The 21,644-nt window shown below is 38.0% G+C and overlaps 2 protein-coding genes across 8 annotated transcripts in view; one reads left to right on the forward strand and one right to left on the reverse strand.

The window, feature by feature from the left end:
* LOC143746100 (uncharacterized) overlaps positions 1-20,908 on the forward strand; it is a 114,787-nt gene extending 93,879 nt beyond the window's left edge. For 2 of the 7 annotated variants that reach the window (XM_077237857.1, XM_077237858.1), the window contains 2 exons: positions 1,484-1,732; positions 19,762-20,908. In XM_077237857.1, coding sequence (XP_077093972.1) covers positions 1,708-1,732; positions 19,762-20,600 — 864 coding nt within the window. In that variant the 5' untranslated portion in view covers positions 1,484-1,707 and the 3' untranslated portion in view covers positions 20,601-20,908. Of the gene's footprint in view, positions 1-1,483; positions 1,733-10,023; positions 11,108-11,204; positions 11,514-19,761 lie in introns of those variants that run through there. The other 5 variants (XR_013206432.1, XM_077237854.1, XM_077237855.1 and 2 more) reach the window with 5 other exon arrangements.
* Positions 1-21,644, reverse strand: part of LOC143746073 (uncharacterized) — a 326,821-nt gene that overhangs the window by 282,235 nt on the left and 22,942 nt on the right. The gene's annotated exons all lie outside the window — the stretch shown is intronic.

Below are 21,644 nucleotides of genomic sequence, written 5' to 3' on the forward strand. Positions count from 1 at the left end.
TTGTGGAGAGAGGCGGCCTCAAGCAAGTCCCGTTTTCGTTTGTCTTAGGCATAATCTCAATTTTATGAAACTTCGTTTTATTTCGTTATTGCCAAGTACAAATCCTAGTTTAGAATTCATCTTGATTTACTTTAAGAAAGACTCATTTTTATAGGCACGTAGGCCTATTTATAGGCTATGTGTTTGCCTAGGCATACTGAGCCTGAGATGTTAGAGGACTTATTTTATTTCTTTGTTCCTTCCAAATTCCCTATACCTTAGTCATAAATAAATGATGTTAAAAATGTATAAATGAAATGACTCATTCTTGACTTGACTTGACAAAAGGCAAAAGAGCTGTGTGCGTGCGCACATTTGAATAATGTCGGGCTGTAAACGGGTTCGGGCTTTTAAAAAGCTGTCAATCAAATTGTACTTGTCGGGCTCGGGACGAATTCCGTCGGGCTCGGGCCTTGTCGGGCCTAACTTTTAAGGCCCTATTTAAGCTCTATCATGCAGTGAATGTGATGTTTGTTACCTCAATAAATTTATAAATTATAAATAAAAAGGTCATTCCTGTTTTATGTGTGCACATTTTAATCATTAACATTAAAAGCACACTCTTTTTACGACTGAAATAACAGTAAAGAGTAAAAAAAAATGAATACCCAAAAATTGAAACGAAAAAAAGGGAATTTGAAAAGAAAAGGAAAAAACAGAATTTGGAAAAAAATAAAACGGATTTCATAGGGCCCTATATAAGGGTCAAGAGTCCAACTAAAGCAAACACAGATCGCCATAACGGTGGCTTACAATTTGTGATTTTCTCCTTCAGTGATTCTGCTTGTTAACATCAGGTGTCTTCAATAATGCTCATTCATCACTCAATTAATCACTTAATTATCTCATTAACTTATCTGCATCATATCTTCCATCTGAAAGCAGGTGAAGGTGATTTACTACTAATCAAGGAACCGGCTTTACTGACGAGATGCGCATAACAATGTCATGCGATATATCGCCCAGCCCTACTGCTGATGATCCTGAATGTCTTGTTGAATGAGTGTTGATAGTCTGAGTCTCATCAATATTAACAGATCTGCTGAAAACACTCTTTATTTCATGACAATAGTTTCTCCTCATTTATTATGCTGATGTCTTCAGATCTCCTGTAAATTGACACTAAAAGCTCATTTCATTGGTGTCAGCAGACTGAGGGGATTTGTTGGCTACTATATGTATGTTTATATCTGTGTTTATGATTTTAACTGTTTTTCTTACCATTGTTTATTTTTGGAAGAATTTAAATGATTTATATAATTTTCTTTAAATCTAGATACCTGTATTTTATTGAAGAAGCAGAATAATGTTCGGATTAGCACTATAAACTAATTAATGAATTGGCATCAGTTACTGTACGATGAAATAGATAGATGAATAGATAGACATAAATACTTAGTGTCATTTATAAAAACAAACTCAGTAATTTATATTTTTGATTTAGGCAGATCAGCTCCTCCCACTGCAATCACATCATCAGTGAAGCTCGTCCCACCGCAATCACATCATCAGTGAAGCTCCTCCCACTGTAATTCTCCAATAAATGCTGTAAATTCCCATCAGCTACAAGTGAAGACGAGCATGAAAGCATCAGGAAGAGCTGAAATCTGCAAAGACTGAGTTTATTAAAGAGGACAGTGAGAACACGAGTGATCCAGAACCTGCAGAATGAAACACACTGAAGAACAAAGAGGTTGGTGTTTATTCATTCATTCATGATGCTGAAGAACATTCATGTTAGAAACATTCAAGCACTTTATCAGATTTAGATAAACAGTTTAACTATGAAATGGTACAGAATGTTCTGGGTTTTTCTTCAACAAATGGTCAGTAAAGGGAGATTTGAGACATTTTTATATTGATTGTCAACATAAGATTAAACTTAATACTACTTTAACTGTTTTATTTTACATTTATTTTATATCTGGTTCACAATTTGCAAAAATTGCACAAATAACACCAAGTTACTGATAAAGTCGTATTTGTCAAATATCATATAAGTTACTCATAGTTATAGAGATTCTTCTTACAGTAACGTTGGTAACAGGGTTGATGAATACAGTCAATGCTACAGTTTGTGTAAAACTGAGACAATGGATTGAGATTATTTCTTGTCTTCCCATCATGCAGTAGAAGAGCCCAGATGATGTCACTTCCTGAGTGTTACAGTTTTAAGAAATGCTTTGTTTTTGAAAGGAGAAAAATCATGTCAGGAGTAACAGGGTTGAGTGAAACATGAAGGACACAGTTAATGCTAATACGAATAGTTAATTTAAAACTAATTAAAGCCACTCTACACTTTGAGCATGTGAAATGTCTTCAGACACTGCAACGGTCACGAAATGACGTCACATTCTGCAGAAGCTTTTTTACAAACATTAATTCAATATAACAAATAATAATAATTCAAAATTTAAAAATAAACAATCCACTCCACTTGAATGCTAAACGCTTGTGTTATTTCTCATTGGGTTATTCACTTGAGCTTGTGTTTCTAGTGTCCCACTTTCACATGCTGGAGGTGTTCTGACACGCTCTGACATTTGTGCTTATTTCTGTTACTTGTGACATTTACATGGCTAAAGTCGTATTACATTGTATTCAGCACAAACTCTGCTACAGTAATATGTAGGGGTTCGACCGATATGTGACTTTCAGGGCCGATACCGATTATTACAGATCAAGTAGACCGATAACCGATATTTTAAAAACCGATATATAGCCTATGTCTGGTGTAAAAATGTAAATTAATGTCAAAATTAAGAATAACAAAGAGTTTTGACAAATACTTTCTTTAAATTATTTTATCTTTAAATCTGAGAACTGTTAATAATAACATTAAAAATTTGCAGGGAGCACCCAGCAGCATTCTGTAAAACTTAAAGACTCTATTTTAATGGTTAAATTAAATTTTAGTAATCAAAAAGCATTTCTTATTCATTTAAATCATCAAACGTATTCAATTTATTTACAGTTTAACAAAAAGAACATGTTATGGCCCTATGAAAAAACGAACTTTTATTTTGACGGGTTGCCGTGGAGATCTTTGAGTTTCTGTGTGTTTATGATATGACGATAACTTTTCTCAGTTGAAGCTTTAAAAAGCTCATGAAGTGACTAAGCGGCTCTGGAGATGATGTTTATGCAATCATGTCCTCATATAATGATGCGGCTGAGGCTGAAAACAGCGCAAGCGTCACGCGTGCTCCAGTGTGTGTGTGTGTGTGTGTGTGTGTGTGTGTGTGTGGTAAATGAAATCACGCGTCTGCACCATTCATTTAGAGACACGCAGGATTCATATTTAAATAGTCTTTTTGCGCTTTGAAATTCGATTTGATTTGTACTGACCTGCTTTTTATTAATTCACCAAGAAGTTGACATTTCGCTTTATACAGTAAATTCCGATTTTATGACTGGATTCCGCGATTCGGTCCGTGTTTTCTGCATCGGGGCATCACAGGACCCTATTATATTGAGGTATTTTGCAACTTCAGTGGAGTAATGTATTGCTACTTCAGCAAAGTCTGCTGCTGCCTTAACTTTGAGATACAAGACAACTGATGCGTGATCAGTGCAGCAGCTCCAGTCAGCGAGTGCTGTCGGTGTGAGTGCTAAACTTTCAGTGGCTTCAGCTTTGAGCATTGATTTGATTGGCCGGACTCGTGACTCCCAACAAATCAGATGTGCGGGACCTTGCATTGGTCTAGTCTACAGAGTGGTGAGTTCCGACAGAGGTGACAGAGCCAAATATAGCGCATTTCAAAATTAAATTATTTTATCGGCAAATCGGTTTTGAAAATGGCCGATACCGATAACCATAAAAATGCTCAATATCGGCGCCGATAATCGGTCGACCCCTAATAATGTCAGCAGCATGTATGTAAAAGTTTTTAGTTTTGAGATAATGACGCTTATACGTGGTTTGTGAAAAAAACAAAAAACAAATGTCACTGAAATAAGGTCATAAAACCCATACTGATTATTTATTCACAAGACTTTTGAATGTTGTATCACAGGGGCTAGAATATTTGCTTCAAAACTATGTGAAAATCATCCTGACTACTCATTCAGATAAGACAATATATTGATTAAAAATTTGTAAGACATCTTTTGTGTAAGAAAGCTTTATGCAAGGAGGTGTAAACAACCCATTAATTTATTGTTTTTCACACCTGAGAAAGATAAAGACCCTCCCTTAATGGCCCTATTAGGTGCTATCAGGCCCAATAATCATGAGGAGCCTTGCACAAAGAATGAGGAGATTTAAAAAATAATGGATTTTTGGTTGTTTGGATTTATTTACAACACAACATAATCCAAAGATACACAACAAAGACAAAAAAGCACATTATTGAACACATTGATCTAAAGACAGACTTGAACAGTCACATAACTTTGTGCCATTCCTGAAACATAGTAGGCCTACATACCTGTCATTTCCAAGGTGTTTGATTTTTCATTTTACCATGTTCATGTACAGAGACTCATGTGAATGTTGAAGTCAGCAGGACTCATCCAGTGGCATCTGGTCTGTAAAAAAAGAAAAGAAAAAGAAACAACTGTGAACATGCTGATATCAAGTTAAACTATAGGCTGCACGATTATGGGAATACATTTTAGATTTTTCTGGTTAAAATTGCGATTTAAAATGTACAAAATACACACACACACATATATACATACATAAAATGAACACGAGGTTGGTTGTGCCCTGTAGGCATATACATGTAGGCTACACATAAATACGCCTATAAGGCACAACCAACCTGGTGTTCATTTTATGTGTAGGGCTGCATAAAATAACAATAGCGTATAGCAGGCGGCCTATAAATCATTAAAACAGCGCGACTGAATGAAACTCACAGCACGTGTAGAGAACATTTACTGAAGCGATCGAGCCGCTCCAAACTATGAAACATTATTGTTACCACATATACATATCTACGTTTGAGCAGATACCCACAAACACAGTATTTAACAGTAAACACTTTTCTAAACATTATAATATTCACCATATTAGAGTAAACACCATCTGGCACCAGTTTGACTAGTTGCGCAATGTAAAGTTTCTATAACAAAACATTATGAGTGGATGTCTTACCTTAAAAATCTTTCTCATCTTCAAATCGCGTTCCTCTAGCTGATGTAAATCCAAGGTGCTCAGCACAACACAGCACAAACACAGATTCCAAACTCGATGTAAAGCAGAGGAGTAGGCTACTGAAGTCGCCGATTCTTTGTTTTGAGGTGACAAGGGCGTTTTCAGGTCTACTCCTTCATGTGGATCATGTGGTCAATCGCTCTTGCGCGCGTGGGTGTGGTCACATTAGAGGTAATTAGGACGCATTTGAGAAACTATACATGTCGTTGCTTTCATACTGATTACTTAAACAGAGAATATTTGCTTTTGATATAATTTACATCATTTAAAAATAGAGATTCCAAGCTTTGTAAAGACATACATTTCAAGTCTTTCTGACAAACATAAGCTGAGTTACAGATCATTTTCTGTCGCGTTTCAGAATGAACCTCACATTGAGAGAGACGGCTGAACGCGCATCATGATAATTTTCTTTATTTTACGAAAAACACAACATTTTGTTTTTATCATGAGTGTACTCAAATAAAAGAACACATTTAACAGTTTTGAATGATGTATAACAATTATATCGTCGCTGTCCGATGAAAACCGTGTATGTCCATTTTGCCGATTTTGAGATTTTTCTACGGCTAAAATGTCCAGGTTCATTTCCGTATACAGTATGCTTCACATATCTAAATGACCAAATGAAAAGTTGTGAAATCATGTCATCTGATTTTCACGTATATCCATTTGGTGTCAAAGCTGTCAATCACGCCGCGTATCTCCCACCTGTGGAGGTATCTCGCCGGTCTCGTGACTGTTACAGCGACATCATGTGGCGTTTTCAAATGAGTACAAATATTCTCTTTACTAAGATCACACTTTACTGTATATCCTTTATCGGAATTTTTTTTTTTGCCTAGATATAAAGCTGTAAATATGTTTTAAAAAATCTGTTTTAAATCTTCACAGACCCCTCAGTGAAAACCTTTAATATAGAAGAATCAAAATTTAGGAGAGTATTCAATGGTTCAGAATTCAAACTTTATTGATTACTTTACATATTGTGATGCAATCTTTAAAGCATTTGGTGTAGACAGGGCTTAATTTGAGCCAGAACACGACGGAACATCCGACGTTGGATCCGGGACCTTTTTTATTGGATCCGGCACCTCCTATGAAAAATGTTTCGCCTAAAGTAAAAACATAAAATTACTATTTTTGTAGTGTTCAATGTTGTTATCGATAGAGATGCGCGGATGGGGTATTATTTCATCCTCAACCGCATCACAAAACTCATCATCAACAAATTTCAAAGCAGCGCCCGCCCGCCATCCGTTTTTGCGGTCTATGGACGATGCTGAAGCGAGCAGCAAGGCTAGAAAGCCCTTGTCTGTTCTAGAAAGGACGCAGCAAAGATATTTAATGCTAATATATGAATCATAGGCCTACGCTGAGTTTCATTCATTTATGATGAGATATGCGCTCCAGTTCACAATGCAAGTGAACACAGCGCGCCGGTGCCTCCATGTTACGGTTATTATATTGTCTATATTGGTTATATATTATATTGGTTATATATATTGTCTGCTATAGCCTATTTGCTTTTTATTTATTAAATACATGCAATTGGTTGATGAAACATTTATTAAAATTAAGATACAATTTATACAAAACGAAATTCACTTTAAAGAAAGGCTTTCAACAAAGCTTAAGTTGTAAAAATCATGTCTGAAGATTTACAAAACAAAACTTATTTAAGTGGTAAAAACCATGTCTCATATTGCGCATCTTATGATCCTATATTTTATTACAATTGTTTTTGAGCTAAAATGTCATACACATCATATAGCCTATACCTACACACTGTATTATGATTCTTTTATCAAACATGTTTGGGGCCAGACAAGGGGTAATCAAACTGCACAATCAGTTATCGGTAATGATACATTGTTTATTATTGTAAATGTTTACTATTGCAAATGTTTATTAGAACAAATGTTTTTCATTTGTTTAATAAATCTCATAATAATGGCAGGTCACTATATCACAGTCAGCTTTTATTTCTATCTAAAAGGATTGGCGGTCGGTTAGGGGGTACTTGGCTGAGAAAAAAAATGATAGGGGGTATGTTATTGAAAAAAGATTGAGAAGCACTGCTATAGGCAGTGTAATTTTTTTTGTTCCGTTACCTCCAAGCCGTGTTTTGAGTTGCCGGATAGGCAGTGTAATAGGTAGTTATAAAATAGTGTAATTTTTTTTTATATTTTACAAAATTACGGTAGGACTGTGCAAACAAAGTATCAGTCTAGCATTGCCATGTCAGTGTATTGATTCATTGTCCCTTCATAGTTTGCAAGAGACATTTAATAAACTGAGCGTATTTAATAAACTGAGACGTAGGCTATTTAATAAACTTAGCGTAGCCTATTCATCTGTCAATATAAAACGCGACTTGGTCATTCTAATTAATGATCGGAAGAACGCGTATCGAACACCGTTACTGTAAAATATGCACGTATGTCCATTTAAACTTGATTTTGGTCAAATGTGGATTAAATAATTACAATGGCAAGAATATGGTTACATTTAAAGATGCCGTACCAAGTATGACAATGCTACGTTCAACTGCTTTTGAAATTACGGTGTTTTTTCACTTCCTGAAAAGTAACCGTTTTGGACATACGTGAGTTTCATCGGGAAGCGACGATATGTATGATCAAAATGAAGTAAAGTATTTTGAGTCTCTTTTGCATTAATAAGAAAAAAAGTGAGCTGGTATCGCCCGCGATACCGTCGACCCCAGAGGGTTAAAACGTTTTTAGTAAAATAAATATCAATCTCAAAGTTGGTGTCGAAACATGGCAGTATTGTATATCAGGGTCTCCCGCAGCACTTTGTTACTAAGGCGGCCGCCTAAGCAACACACGCCTGCCGCCTTAACTACGTCGTCAAAAAAATTATGTGAGCGATATCCGCCGAGTTACTCTGTCCTGTTTTCTCCATTTCAATCTTTAAAATTTGTGATAAGCCTTCGTGTTCGCTTCAGTCTTGTAATCAGCGCGTTCTTCCGCAGCGGCGGCAAGCACGTCAGAACAAACAGAAGACATGGTGTGTGTGTGTGTGTGTGTGTTCATTGGGGCCTCATTGGTCTGTCACTGCTCGTCAATGTCAGAATATTTGAGATGACCAATCAAATCAAAGTAGGCGGGCTTTATGTTCGCAGCGTGAATTTTAGTAGAGAGCGACTCATAGACAGGAGCGACTCGACGCACTTCAGTTTCAGTCGGTCAAGTGCGAGAAGATGTAAGTTGCTAAACTAAACATTTCCTATTTGACAGTTTTTTTAGGTCATAAATGTTAAACGAATCACAAAAATAATCAGGCAAACTAATAAACTTTTGTCTATTTTTGCCATTTTGAACTGAAAATAGACCACTATGTGACGTGACTCATGTAATGTAACCTTAGCCTAATAATTAGTTTGCTGTCATTGTGAGGGGACAAGACACATTAACCAGGGTACCTGCAGGATCTTAAAAGCATTGAAAAATAATCTCAAATTAAGGCCTTTACAAGCCTTGAACTTGGTATACAAAGTCTTGGATTTCGTTACAAAAGTATTATATATATTTTTTTTTATTACTAGGATTTACTAGAATTAAGTTCAACTACGAGAAGCGTAGTTTGTCGTCTGAAATAGGAAAGTTTCAGTTTAATCCGCTGTGGCCACAAATGCCAGAATTCAATAATTTAACCCCCTAATCAGAGCTTTTCTGTTAAAAGAACTTGTTTTCTACCCGGTCTTTTCAATAGTAGCTGGCAACCATGCACGCGCGCTCTCTACACTGCTCAAGACGCGCGGATGATCTGAAAACACAGACAAGCTGGAGTTCAGCAATCTTCATTTGAGATTTTCAACTTAAATTGAAGTGTCATTCAGTCGGTCTATGTTCTGTCAAGAGCCGCTTGCGCGGTTTGTGCGAAAAAATGCAGGTATGATATCCAGCAGTGTTTTTAATGTTGATGCAATGTTTCCCGAATATCCACACGATTTCAAATGTGACATTGATTCTATACAACAGTTAAAAAATAAAACAAAAGGGTAACATTAAGTGATTTACTACATTTAAAACAATATAGTCAGGCTTATTGCTCTATTTTGCAACGAAATCTGTGGCTTTGAACGAATCGTGAGATTCAATGAATGACTCTGACACACATAAAGACAATGAATTACCGCCACCTACTGGCGATTTTAATACAATATTTTTATTAATATTAAACGATTTTTAACATTGCCTATTTATTGAACATTGTTTTATTTAATGAATTATTTATTTTTTAAAGGAATTACAAAGGTAAAAAAATGAAATGGAAAAATTGATCAAAGGGGGCAAATATTGTCCCTTTATGGAAAAGGTGTGACTGCAGTCTAAGTGGAAGAGGGGTACGGCACTCTAAAAAATTGGAGAACCACGGATAACATTACTATCAGATGTAATGTTATTACCTTGACAAACTAAAAAGATATAAGACTCAAGTTTCAGTATTTGTCTTAATTTGTGTCAGGAGTGTTGCAATTTCCTCCTGGACCCCCGACGACCCCCATACACAATATTGATCAAATATATTTAATAGTTCTTGCTAAAGAAACATGGGATTCGTGCCTATAATGTTTTAAAAATAATAATTTGAAGATAAATTTACCTCATTCATGGAAAGTTTAAGGACATATAATCAATTAAAAAAAAGGCATCAAATTATGATAATATTTTATAACAGTTGTCTTCTACCATTACATCAGGCCTCACTTTCATGCCCTTTCACTTTATATTTCTCTCTTTTAATTATTTTAATGTACTGAAAATTAAATGTAATATTTGTTTCTTTCATGTAAGACCTGATGGAAGAGAGCGAGGAGAGTGAAGAACTAAGTGAAGTGGAGGAGGAACATCATGTCAAACCTGGAGGAAAACCTTTGAGTCACTCAAAGACTAAACAGACATTTTTAAAGAAAAGAAGAACCAATAAATCTTTCACCTGCACTCATTGTGGGAAGAGTTTCATAACCAAACAACATCTTGAGCGTCACATGATGATCCACACCGGAGAGAAGCCGTTCACATGTGATCAATGCGGGAAGAGTTTCACACAAATAACAACTCGTAATCAACACATGAAAATCCACACCGGAGAGAAGCCGTTCACATGTGATCAGTGCGGGAAGAGTTTCACACAAATAACAAATCATAATCAACACATGAGGATCCACACTGGAGAGAAGCCGTTCACATGTGATCAGTGTGGAAAAAGTTTCATAACCAAATATAGTCTTGATGTTCACATGAGAGTTCATACTGGAGAGAAGCCGTTCACATGTGAACAGTGCGGGAAGAGTTTCACACAAATAACAAATCTTAATCAACACATGATGGTCCACACCGGAGAGAAGCTGTTCTCATGTGATCAGTGCGGCAAAACATTTCTTAGTGCATCAACCCTTAAGACACACCTGAGAGTTCATACAAAGGAGAAGCCGCATTCATGTTCTGTGTGTGGAAAGAGTTTTTCACTGCTGCATCATTTGCATAGACATGAGAAAACTCACACTGGTGTGAGAGAGTACATGTGCTTTGAATGTGAGAAGACTTTTACTACAGGGAGCGATTTAAAACAACACCAGAGAATTCACACTGGAGAAAAACCTTACAAGTGTTCACACTGTGACAAGAGATTCAGTCATTCATCACATCTGAAAACACATGAGAGGATCCACACTGGAGAAAAACCTTACAAGTGTTCACACTGTGACAAGAGATTCAGTCTGTCATCAAATCTGAAAACACACGAGAGGATCCACACTGGAGAGAAGCCGCACACGTGTGATCAGTGTGGAAAGAGTTTCTCTATTAAAACTCACCTGAAGCGACACATGAAGATCCACACAGTGGAGAAACCACTTAAACACAGTCTGAGATCACGGTAGGTAGTTTATTTTCATGTGCTGAGCAACAAAGTCTCTTCTGTGTAAGTTAGCCACACATTACTCTATAGCCAAATCTCTCCTCTCCACCTATAGCCGGTGTGTGGTGAACACGGGAGACTTTGTTGTGTGGAACAAGTTTCTCTTTTAAAACTCACCTGAAGATACACATGAAGATCCATGTGTAACCCCTTCACTGATTCGTTCTTTCGACCCTCCCTAAAAGGACCACACAGAGACGAAGGCAAGACGAACGAACACCCATCACGTGTTTACTGGGAATATGTGAAATGACACCAAACAAACATGAAATACAGCTCATCCGGTCATGTAACATTCACCTCGACAGCTTGCATAAAACTCTTTCACCAATTCAACAAAAATAAATCACTTTTTTTTCATAATTAAGAGCTGAGTTTCTTTTCTTTTTTTCTGAACACAGAAAACGTAACATCATACAAACATTAGTACATCATACCTAGGAATATGTGAAATGACAACAAACAGACATGAAATACAGCTCATCCGGTCATGTAACTGTCAAAAATAAATATTAATTAAGTTACATGTGAAAATAAACAACGAGAAATACAACCCACATAGCAACATTGTGTCGGCCCAGAGCCGGCCCAAGTCTGGCACTTGTGGAATGCGGATCTGGCCCACATACAGCGTTGAATGACGGCCCTTGGGTGGCCCACTCCTGTTTGCCAGATCTGGGCCACAAGCAGGCCATAGCAATGCCACATGTCAGCCAAGAGCAAAGAAATACACCAGAACTGGACCTTATCTGAGCCACAAAATCTGTGTATATTAAATATGAAGTAATTGCAGCCTTAATAAAGCCTGTTAACAAGCAGAATCAGTGAAGGAAAGAAGAGAACAGAAAAAGAGACGAGCAGAAACAGAAGAACTACAACTTACTTCAGACACAGTCTTAGATGGAATCCACTGAAGAGAAAAGAAGACATTAAATCTGTGAAGATCTCAGCAGAGGAGTAATAAACGACTCCACAAACAGGATTACCAGCTTCACTTATTACTAACCAGACTCACTTTATTTCTGTCAGACGTCTGCAGGAGTTTTATTGAGAATTATCAGAGGCTTAACTCTGTTTAATTTGAAGTTACCATGACAGTTATCAGCGTTTCCATTAGTTGGTCTATTAACTCTTATTATGACTTTTGTCTTTTTTGGCTGCTGTGACAGTGTGTGTGTGTCAAATACATTTGCAGCAGTAAAGAAAGCTAAAGTGAAATGAGATCAGGTGATGGCTTCCTGTTGATGGTTTTATAATCGTCATTAAATAGACTGATTCACTGATGTATTTCGACTCTAACAAATGTGTTGTACCATTTATATATTCATATCTTAAACCCTGTGTTTCTGCCACATGAGATTTGGCCAAATTACAACAATCAGTTAGAAGATTTTAACAAAAACGAGGACAAAAATCCAATCTATCAATAACACACACAGACATCAACAATCAGCGAATGAATCTCAACAATGGTGATAATCAAAAGTACAATGCATGCTGGGTACCAGCATAGTACAAAACTCCCAGCATGCATTGCAACATGAATCAGAATCAGAATCAATTTTATTGCCAAGTAGTGTTGTTCACATACAAGGAATTTGCTTTGGTAATAAGGGGTTACTGAGGCTGCTATAATCAGCGCCAACTTGAGAAAAATACAGCGTGACATGAGGAGAGGTGAGGAGAAAAAAAAGGCGACCCCCAGACTATGCTCCTGTAAGGAGAACAGTCTGGGAACAGGAAAAAACACCTCAGCAACATTAGCACATAAACAGTACACTCTACAAAGCAGACATTGCAACACGGTTGGGAGTGGGGGATGGAGGTAGTCCAGCCCAGGCAAGCAGCATCCGGTCCTGCAGCCGTTATGGCGCTGGTCACAGACCCGCCTGTCAGACTGGGGGTACGAAGCGGCGAAGGCGTGGGATGGGGTGTGGGGCAGGTGCATATCTGTGTATGTGTAAGTTCATGTGTGTGTAGGCCTGGAGAGAGTCGCTAAGCCAGCACCATAATCTAGGAGCCTCAGTCCGCAGGATTGTCATAGCGATACACAGTTAGTTGCCATGGAGACAACCTTGATCATGTCCCAGGCAGAGTCAACAATCAGCAGGTGTCTGAGGAGTCGGGGAAGGAACGCAAGAGCGGCTCACTGCAGTGCTCTTCCGGGAGAGTTGTTGTTCCAGCAGCGGCCTTGGCCAAGGCCAGTGCTGGTAGGGGGGTGCCGAAACAGATAAGATTGGGATTGTTTGGTCTTGGGGCGAGTAGCCGCATTCAATTTATACAGGCTATTCTCCTGGTCCATTTTGGTCTCTGAAACGATCCATTTGCCTTTGCAAAGCTGTGAGTTTCTCCATGATGTTATCCATATTGTGGTTCATAGACCCAGTCTGAGTGCTGACAGCTCTGCCCACCGCTTCAATCATCACGGGCAGCCTTGCGGGGCTTTTGACAGCTGTCACCGTCTGCTTAGTTCCTCGATAAACCAGGGCAATGCCTAATCCAATCAGCAGAAGACCTGTTATCATGGTGCCGAATAGGTAGATATCTTCTATGTCCTCCACGGAAAGAGCCGCCAGACACACGACCCGCCACCTCTCCCACGCGTCCATCGTGTAGCCAGCTGCGAACGTCCCGGCAGGGCAGTCAGGTTCCCCCGAACCCAAGCTTCTCGTCGAGAAGATGGTGTCATTTGCGTTGAGAGACCAGTTGATCAAATCCATAATTTCTTGGTTTTGGAGAGCAGTGTAGCGAGAGTCTCTCAAGTACAAGGCAGTAGACGTGACGAGAGAAGCAAAGCAGGAGAGGTAAGGGGAGGGAGAGAAAATGCGACCGCCTTCGTTGAGAGCCAAGAGGGAATACTGTGGTTTTGTTTGAATAAATTATGCAGGTGAATTGTCCTATTATTTTGTTTAATTCGAAATATTTGCTTTTATTTTTTGCTGTTGTTTTTGTTGCAAGCTTTTTAGTGATGTTTTGAATTGATCTGTTTCCCTAAATATTATTGTCACCATTGTTGAGATTCATATGCTGATTTTTGATGTCTGTGTGTGTCATGGCAGATTAGTGTTTTGTGCTCGTTGTTAAAATCTTCTAACTGATTTTTGTAATGTTGCTGGATCTCATGCTGTAACAGTGGTTGTGATATGAATATATAAATGGAACAACACAATTGTTAGATTCAAAAGACATCAGTGATTCAGTCTATTTCATGATGATTATAAAACCATCAACAGGAAACCATCATCACCTGATTTCAGTTCACTTAAGCTTTCTTTGCTGCTGCAAATGTGCTTAACACACACACTGTCACAGCAGGCAAAAAAGACAAAAGCCATAATAAGAGTTAATAGACCAACTAATGGAAACGCTAATCACTGTTATGGTAACTTCAAATGAAACAGAGTTAAACCTCTGTTAATTCTCAATAAAACTTCTGCAGACGTCTGACAGAAATAAAGTTTATTCCTCCTCTGCTGAGATCTTCACAGGCTCTGGGCCGAAACAATGTTGCTATGTGGGAACGGATACCATGTGCTCCTAATGCGCTCAACAATGAGTTTCGGTATAAAATCAATTATTCATCAACTCTCTCTTATGACTCAAATATGAAATAAAATACTTTTAAAAAAAAACAATTCTGACCTTAACCCTCTGAAACCGACGGCATCGTCGACGACGCCACACGACTCCTCCGATAAATATTGATATTATTTGATGAAAAATTGATCGATTTCCTTACCGTTTTTTGCAGCAGAAAGCTAACACGCTAGCCGTCACGGGGGTGTATTTGGTGTCTTTCTAGCCTTTTCAGAAGGTTTTCTATCCAGCCTGGAACTTGTGCGTCCTTTCAGAGTGTTTCAGTAATAAATCCATATGTGTATATCCCAGTTTTGATCTCTGAAGTCCATAATTTATAAATTTTCCGTCATATTTGCTGCTAGCTTGATGCAAGCTGCCATTTTGGACATCTCGCGATGCTTTGCGTGAGGTTGTTGACCAATGACAGGCTGATCCGTCGTCCACGTTGGTGTGCGTCATTACGCATGAACCAAGGGTGATATTTTGGAAAGAGAGAGACGCACGGCACAGTGGTTTCGAGGAGAGAGAGAGAGAGACGCACAGAGAGACGCGAGTTTTGAATAATACACAGAGAAACACGGAGAATAATGGATCCTCAGAGATTGAGAAACATGGATGTAAATCAAGCACTGGCCTTTTTTGATGCCATGGAGGATGATGGATTTTCTGGAGAAGAGAGCTTTTTGACTGATGAGGAACTTGATTACCAGAATCGTCTAGACCCTGCTGAAGAGTAAGTTACATTTATTTATTTACTGTAAAAGTATAAAAATAAACAAAAACTAATATGATAAAATATACATTTTCTAAATATGGAAAAATAAGTTATGTAAAAGTAGTATTTCGTTTTTCTGTGTGTGTTACAGAGTAGTAAGAGTTGTAGATTACACTCTTTGTCTCTCAACCATTGTATGTCTATTTGTGATGTCCATTGTGAGTTTATTTACTGTAAAAAGTATAAAAAAAGAAGAAAAAACTAATATGATAAAATATAAATTTTCTAAATATGTAAAAATAAGTTCTGTAAAAGTAGTATTTCATTTGTTTATGTTTGTTACAGAGTTGTGGATTACACTTTGTCTCTCAGCCATTGTTTGTCTGAGTTTACCTAGAGATACAAACAAAGGATGTTGTAGTGGGGGGTTGGTCACACCTTTTACCTGTGGAGAGAATAGTGGGGGGTCGGTCACACCTTTTGGCTGGAAAGCGAATGGTCATATTATAGCTGTGGTGGGTTGGGGGTACAGTAGCAATCTCAGCCATTGTAATCTTATGTGAAAAATCAAATACAAAAACAGTAATTGATCTAATTTGTATGATCTAATATTTTGCTTTATTTATTTGTTTTACAGTTGTGATAATGATGAAGACACCAGCCCACCCACCCAAGCCAGACAGGAAAGCTCCCATTCTTCCACTGAGGAGGGCCCTTCCACTTCTGCTGCAGCATCCCAGCAGCTGCCAGGAATAGGTCATGGACGGCTGCTGCAGTTTTTTACTTCACAAGGAAGTTTGTGCAGAGAAGCAGCAACAGCCCATGACCCACAGGGCTTTTCTGGAGGAGCTGACAGCCCAACTCTGTGGTGTTACAGTTGCTGTTCCTCCCACCCAGCAACAAAGTAACCATGTACCCGTCCAAACATCGGAACAAACTGAAGCAAGCAAGAAGGCCACCTATGGTAGAAGGCAATGTGTGAACTGCAAACAGACAAGGCAGGTGAAACAGGCCACCCCCTGGAAATGCAAAGCCTGTGATGTGGCCCTCTGTGTGATTCCTGATAGGAACTGTTTTGAGGCTTGGCATCAGTGATTTTCATGAGGCCCAAAACGCCTGGACTTCCTTTGGAAAAATGTAAATATTTTTTGTTCTGTTCAAGTTATAATGTTCATTCCTGTGCTCCAGGACTCCAAAGACTTGAACAAACTGTTTTCCAGAGGAAAATTACTTAGCTTTTATTTATTTGTGTGTGATTTCAATAAATATTTCAGTGATTCAATTTCCGATTTATTTTTTCATTTGTCTTTGTGGTCCCATAACTTATTTTACATTCAGGTGACATCAATGAAACACAAATAAGCTGAAAGTTCAATTTGTCCTGAAAAAAAAGATGTGTGTCAATTGTCTGTGCACAAAAGTGTTGATGTTTTACAAGCTTTTTTAGTGAATAACACCAGACGAAAAATTTATTGTAAAAATACCCTTAGGTCTCAGAGGGTTAAAGAGAAATAAAATCATCCCGACAACATTTTATTTCTGTTCGACCGGAGAGGGAGATTTTCCACCTACCATTCTCAGCGTGCATAAAACTGAAGAGAAAATGTCCGGTTCCACTCATAGATTACCCTAGTCGCCTGTAGGTGTCCCCATTTCCCTTTCTAATTTAGATGTACTTAATACATTATATTAACAAATATTTTAGGATTATTCTACATGAAAAAACAACACAAATTCACTCTCTGGCAGCAGGTGGCGATCATGACAGAGTAAATGGTCACATTTTGCGACTTTTTTTCCTGCCGGTGCGAGAGCTGCCATTTTCTGCCGCATACGAGAAACATCACACGGCAAACAAAACCACAGTAAAAAAACAGTTTATCAGCTCGGAGCAATACTAGACAGCGGTTTACTCGTGGGCCGATAATTTAAATTTTTGGGTGAACTATCCCTTTAATTCAGTATTAATCGAGCGCCGCGTTATTTCAGACAGGCCACGTAGGCATAGGCTGGACGTATAGATGTCTAGGGATTACCGCTACGTCTACATTGTAACGACTGAGACAAATCAGACAAAAGTATTTGTTACAGTTAACAAATAATATTTAAAACTCACTCTGGGATGTGTTGTCCCATCCCCCCAACAAGGGCAAGAAGGTGTTAGTTACAATGACTACGATCAGATAAGTTGGTTTTATTGCTGTTAAGAATGTGGTCAGGGCCCCTGCCATAGAACCTACAGACATTAAAGCAGACTTTCCTGCATTCATTTATCGACAAACTGATCTATAAATGAACATGCATCCCAGAACATTTTGTGAATGATTTATTGTCTGAAAGGAACAATGGTGCACATTCTGGCCGGGTGAAAGAGCCTCCTGTTGGCTCTGGCACAAGAGAGAGGACACAAGCTGGAAGCCTGGAGGAGAGGGGCAGTGACCTGGCCAGTCGGAAATGCACTCACTCTGTGTGTGCGGGTTGCGGAGAATAAAACGATTCGCGGGACTCCCGCAAACTAGAAATATCTATGAATAAAACGTATAAAAACTAATACATTTTTGTACATTTCAAAATAGAAACGATTTACAGGCCAGAGTTTCTTTTTATAACATGTTTGCACTTTGCAGCGGTGAGCGATTTAGCCAATCACAGACATATGTGTTGATTTCTTGAACGCAAAGGCCAATCAGAAGCATTTAAGATAGACTCCTCTCACCGCTCAAAATGGACTTTTTGTTCAGAGCTGAATTCTGTATGCCTGCAAATCCTCTAATTATAACAAACAAAGTGTATATATTATGAAAGATTTATTGTGCAGTCAGCTTCATTGATAATAACAGAGATGTGTGAGATCGCGATGAACTGATGTCAGCTTTTTAGGAATTAAGGGAGCGCACTTTGCGTGCATTCAGTCATATCATGCCAAACCATGCACGCAGTATCTGCTTGCTTTTATATTATAACAGTGGTTTGTGTGTGCAAACTCTCTGTGCAGTGTTCATTTTGTCTATGGTGATTCTGTGGTGATTTGTCTCTTGTAATTCGGTTGTGGTCGTGCTCGTGCTCTTAATCTGCTTCCCGCTCTCCAGTCTATTTGAAAATGCAGTAACAGCTGCAGCGGCCTTGGTCAATCAGTTTCATGTTGCTATGCCTAACTGTGCGTTCACACCGGACGCGAATAGCGCGTCAAATTCGCATCTACCGCGTCTAGTTTGACGCTTGACCACTTTGTGTTAATTAGCGCGTCAAGAGTGAAACTGACACGTGTAAAAACAAAAGTTTGAAGCGAAATTTACGCACATCACGCACGTCAGAGGCGAAAGTTTCAAAAGTTCCGAACCCTGTTGGCGGCCATCTTTTTACAAGATGTCTGTTGTTGATGGGTAATTTATCGAGAGAGTCACCGCTCTGTATTTGCTCTGGAGAGTAGAACAGCGGCGTAGGGAGATTATTTTCTTGTCCTCCCATCATGCAGTAGAAAGAGCCCAGATTATGTCACTTCCTGAGTGTCTCAGGTTTAAGAAATGCTCTGTTTTTAAAATGAGGAAAATCTTTTATTTTATTTTATCAGGATAGTCCCATTCAGATATAAAAACTATTCTTCCAGGGAGTCCTGGCCAAAATGACAGCAAAAAAAGTTTCACATAAACAACATACAAACATAAAACTAAAAATATTACATAAAATTTTACCCAGCACTCATAAAATGACAGAACAAAAGCTACTTAACAAAACATGCACAGGTTTCCTTTAAATTGGTCCATGTCAGAAGTAACAGGTTGAGTGAAACATGTAGGACACAGATAAATTGGTAAATCTTTATAATTACCGAAAGTTATGCTGTAAATTCATCATAATTACGTGTACTTTGCGGGCTGTAATCTAGAGTACCTGTAAAGTCCTTATGTGTAAGTATAAGTACAATATGTAACATTTAGGGAATAAAGAGGGAACAACCAGGAGAATTGACAAATTATTTTTAAACTTGAGCTACAACACAGGGAAATTCACTTGATCTTGTGTTTCTGGTGTCCCTCATTCACATGCGTATGAATGGAAGTCAGTGGAACAAAAACAGTCTAGTGTGACCGGTCCTCTGTAGTTAAAAAGCCTTTAGTTTAATAAATACAGAAGCATGGAAATAATTTATTATGTTTTAAAACTAATAATTGGAAGATCAATGTACCTCATTCATGGAAGGTTTCAGGGATAATCATTTATAAAAATACATCAAAATGATCATAATATTTAAAAACAGTTGTCTATTACTGAATTATTTTGATGTACTGAAAATAAAAATGAATTTCTATCATTTCAGACCTGATGGAAGTGAAAGAGGAGAGAGAAGAACTGAGAGAAGCGAAGGAGGAACATCATGTCAAACCTGGAGAAAAACCTTTGCGTCGCTCAAAGACTAAAAAGACATTTTTAAAGAAAAGAAGAACCAAGAAATCTTTCTCCTGCACTCAGTGTGGAAAGAGTTTTACAACCAAACAAAGTCTTGATATTCACATGAGAATCCACACTGGAGAGAAGCCGTTCTCATGCGATCAGTGCGGGAAGAGTTTCACACAAAAACAACATCTTAATCTTCACATGAGGATCCACACTGGAGAAAAGCCGCACGCATGCGATCAGTGCGGGAAGAGTTTCACAAATTCAGCTTACCTTAAGATTCACATGAGGATCCACACCGGAGAGAAGCCGTTCACATGTGATCAATGCGGGAATACATTTCTTAGGGCATCAGACCTGAAGATACACCTGACAGTTCATACGAAGGAGAAGCCACATTCATGTTCTGTGTGTGGAAAGAGTTTTTCACAGCTGTATAGTTTACATAAACATCAGAAAATTCACACTGGTGTGAGAGAGTACATGTGCTTTGAGTGTGAGAAGACTTTTATTTCAGCAAGCCATTTAAAACGGCACCAGATTATTCACACTGGAGAAAAACCTTACATGTGTTCACACTGCGACAAGAGATTCAGTCGTTCAGCAGATCTGAGAAGACATGAGAGGATCCACACTGGAGAAAAGTCGCACACGTGTGATCAGTGTGGGAAGAGTTTTGCTTTCAAACGCTACCTGGAGAAACACATGAAGATCCACACAGTGGAGAAACCACTTAGGCTGCGTTTACACTGCAAGTCTTAATGCACAGATCTTTGTTTTTACATTTACTATATTTGTAATTCACAAAATTTGCAATAAGGTTTCATTTGTTAACATTAGTGGAAATATTAACACGCAATGAACAATATATTTCTTACATAATGTTATCTTTGGAAAAGTTAGTTAATACAAATACAGTTTTGTTCATTGTTTGTTTCTCATGTATCATCAGTATTTCAGAGAGTTTTACACCAGCAGCCACACACATTTCATTCATTATTTTCATGACTCTTTGATTCATCTTTTTTTTCTGACAGAAATATCAAAGTGAATAAAGTGTATTGAACAAACACTCTTATGATTGTAGCCATGTTTCTCTAAGCTTGATAATGTCTTGTTTTACGGTGGGAAATTTGACGCCCTTACCTTATTTGTATTATTCTCAGTTTAAGTAAGTCAAATCTGTAAGTCAAATATGTCATATCTAACCTAAATTATAAGCACTTTAACATATATACAACTGGACAAAATATTTCTCTGTGGTCTGATTTTGTTATTAAAATTTAAGTCAGTTTATTAATAATAAAGCCGTTGACGCATGCTTTTCATATTTTAAAGCAACACTAAAGAACATTTTTTTCCTTAAAATAATGTTTCCAAAATCATATCAGTGGTTCATTGTAAGGATGGATTTCTCCTAAGACTGAATTCAAGAATTTGAATCTGCAATGAAACAATAAAAGTCAATAATCTGAAGAAGGGATCTAAGGGACAGAGAGCACAACACAACTGTCCCGATCACAACTCTGGCCCATGCTGTGTTCCTGACTCTGCACACAGGACCACTTGGGTCACGAGAAAGGGTCCAACGAAAGCTGAATAAATATTTGGGTGCTACATGTTTATTGTTCTTTTGTTTCACTTGGGTATTTAAAGGGAATTGGCAAACCACTCAAGGAAGCCTCTGTAAACAGAACAGTTGCTGTGTGTCTCAGGTATGCTGACTCTCTGAAACTATTTTTGATATTGCATTTTTAATGATGTCTCTATTATATACTGATCAGTTATGTACTATGTATTCTTTTC

This window comes from Siphateles boraxobius, unplaced genomic scaffold, assembly GCF_051911475.1.
Source record: "Siphateles boraxobius isolate OS27281-9 unplaced genomic scaffold, OSU_SipBor_1 21, whole genome shotgun sequence".
Lineage (NCBI taxonomy): Eukaryota > Metazoa > Chordata > Actinopteri > Cypriniformes > Leuciscidae > Siphateles > Siphateles boraxobius.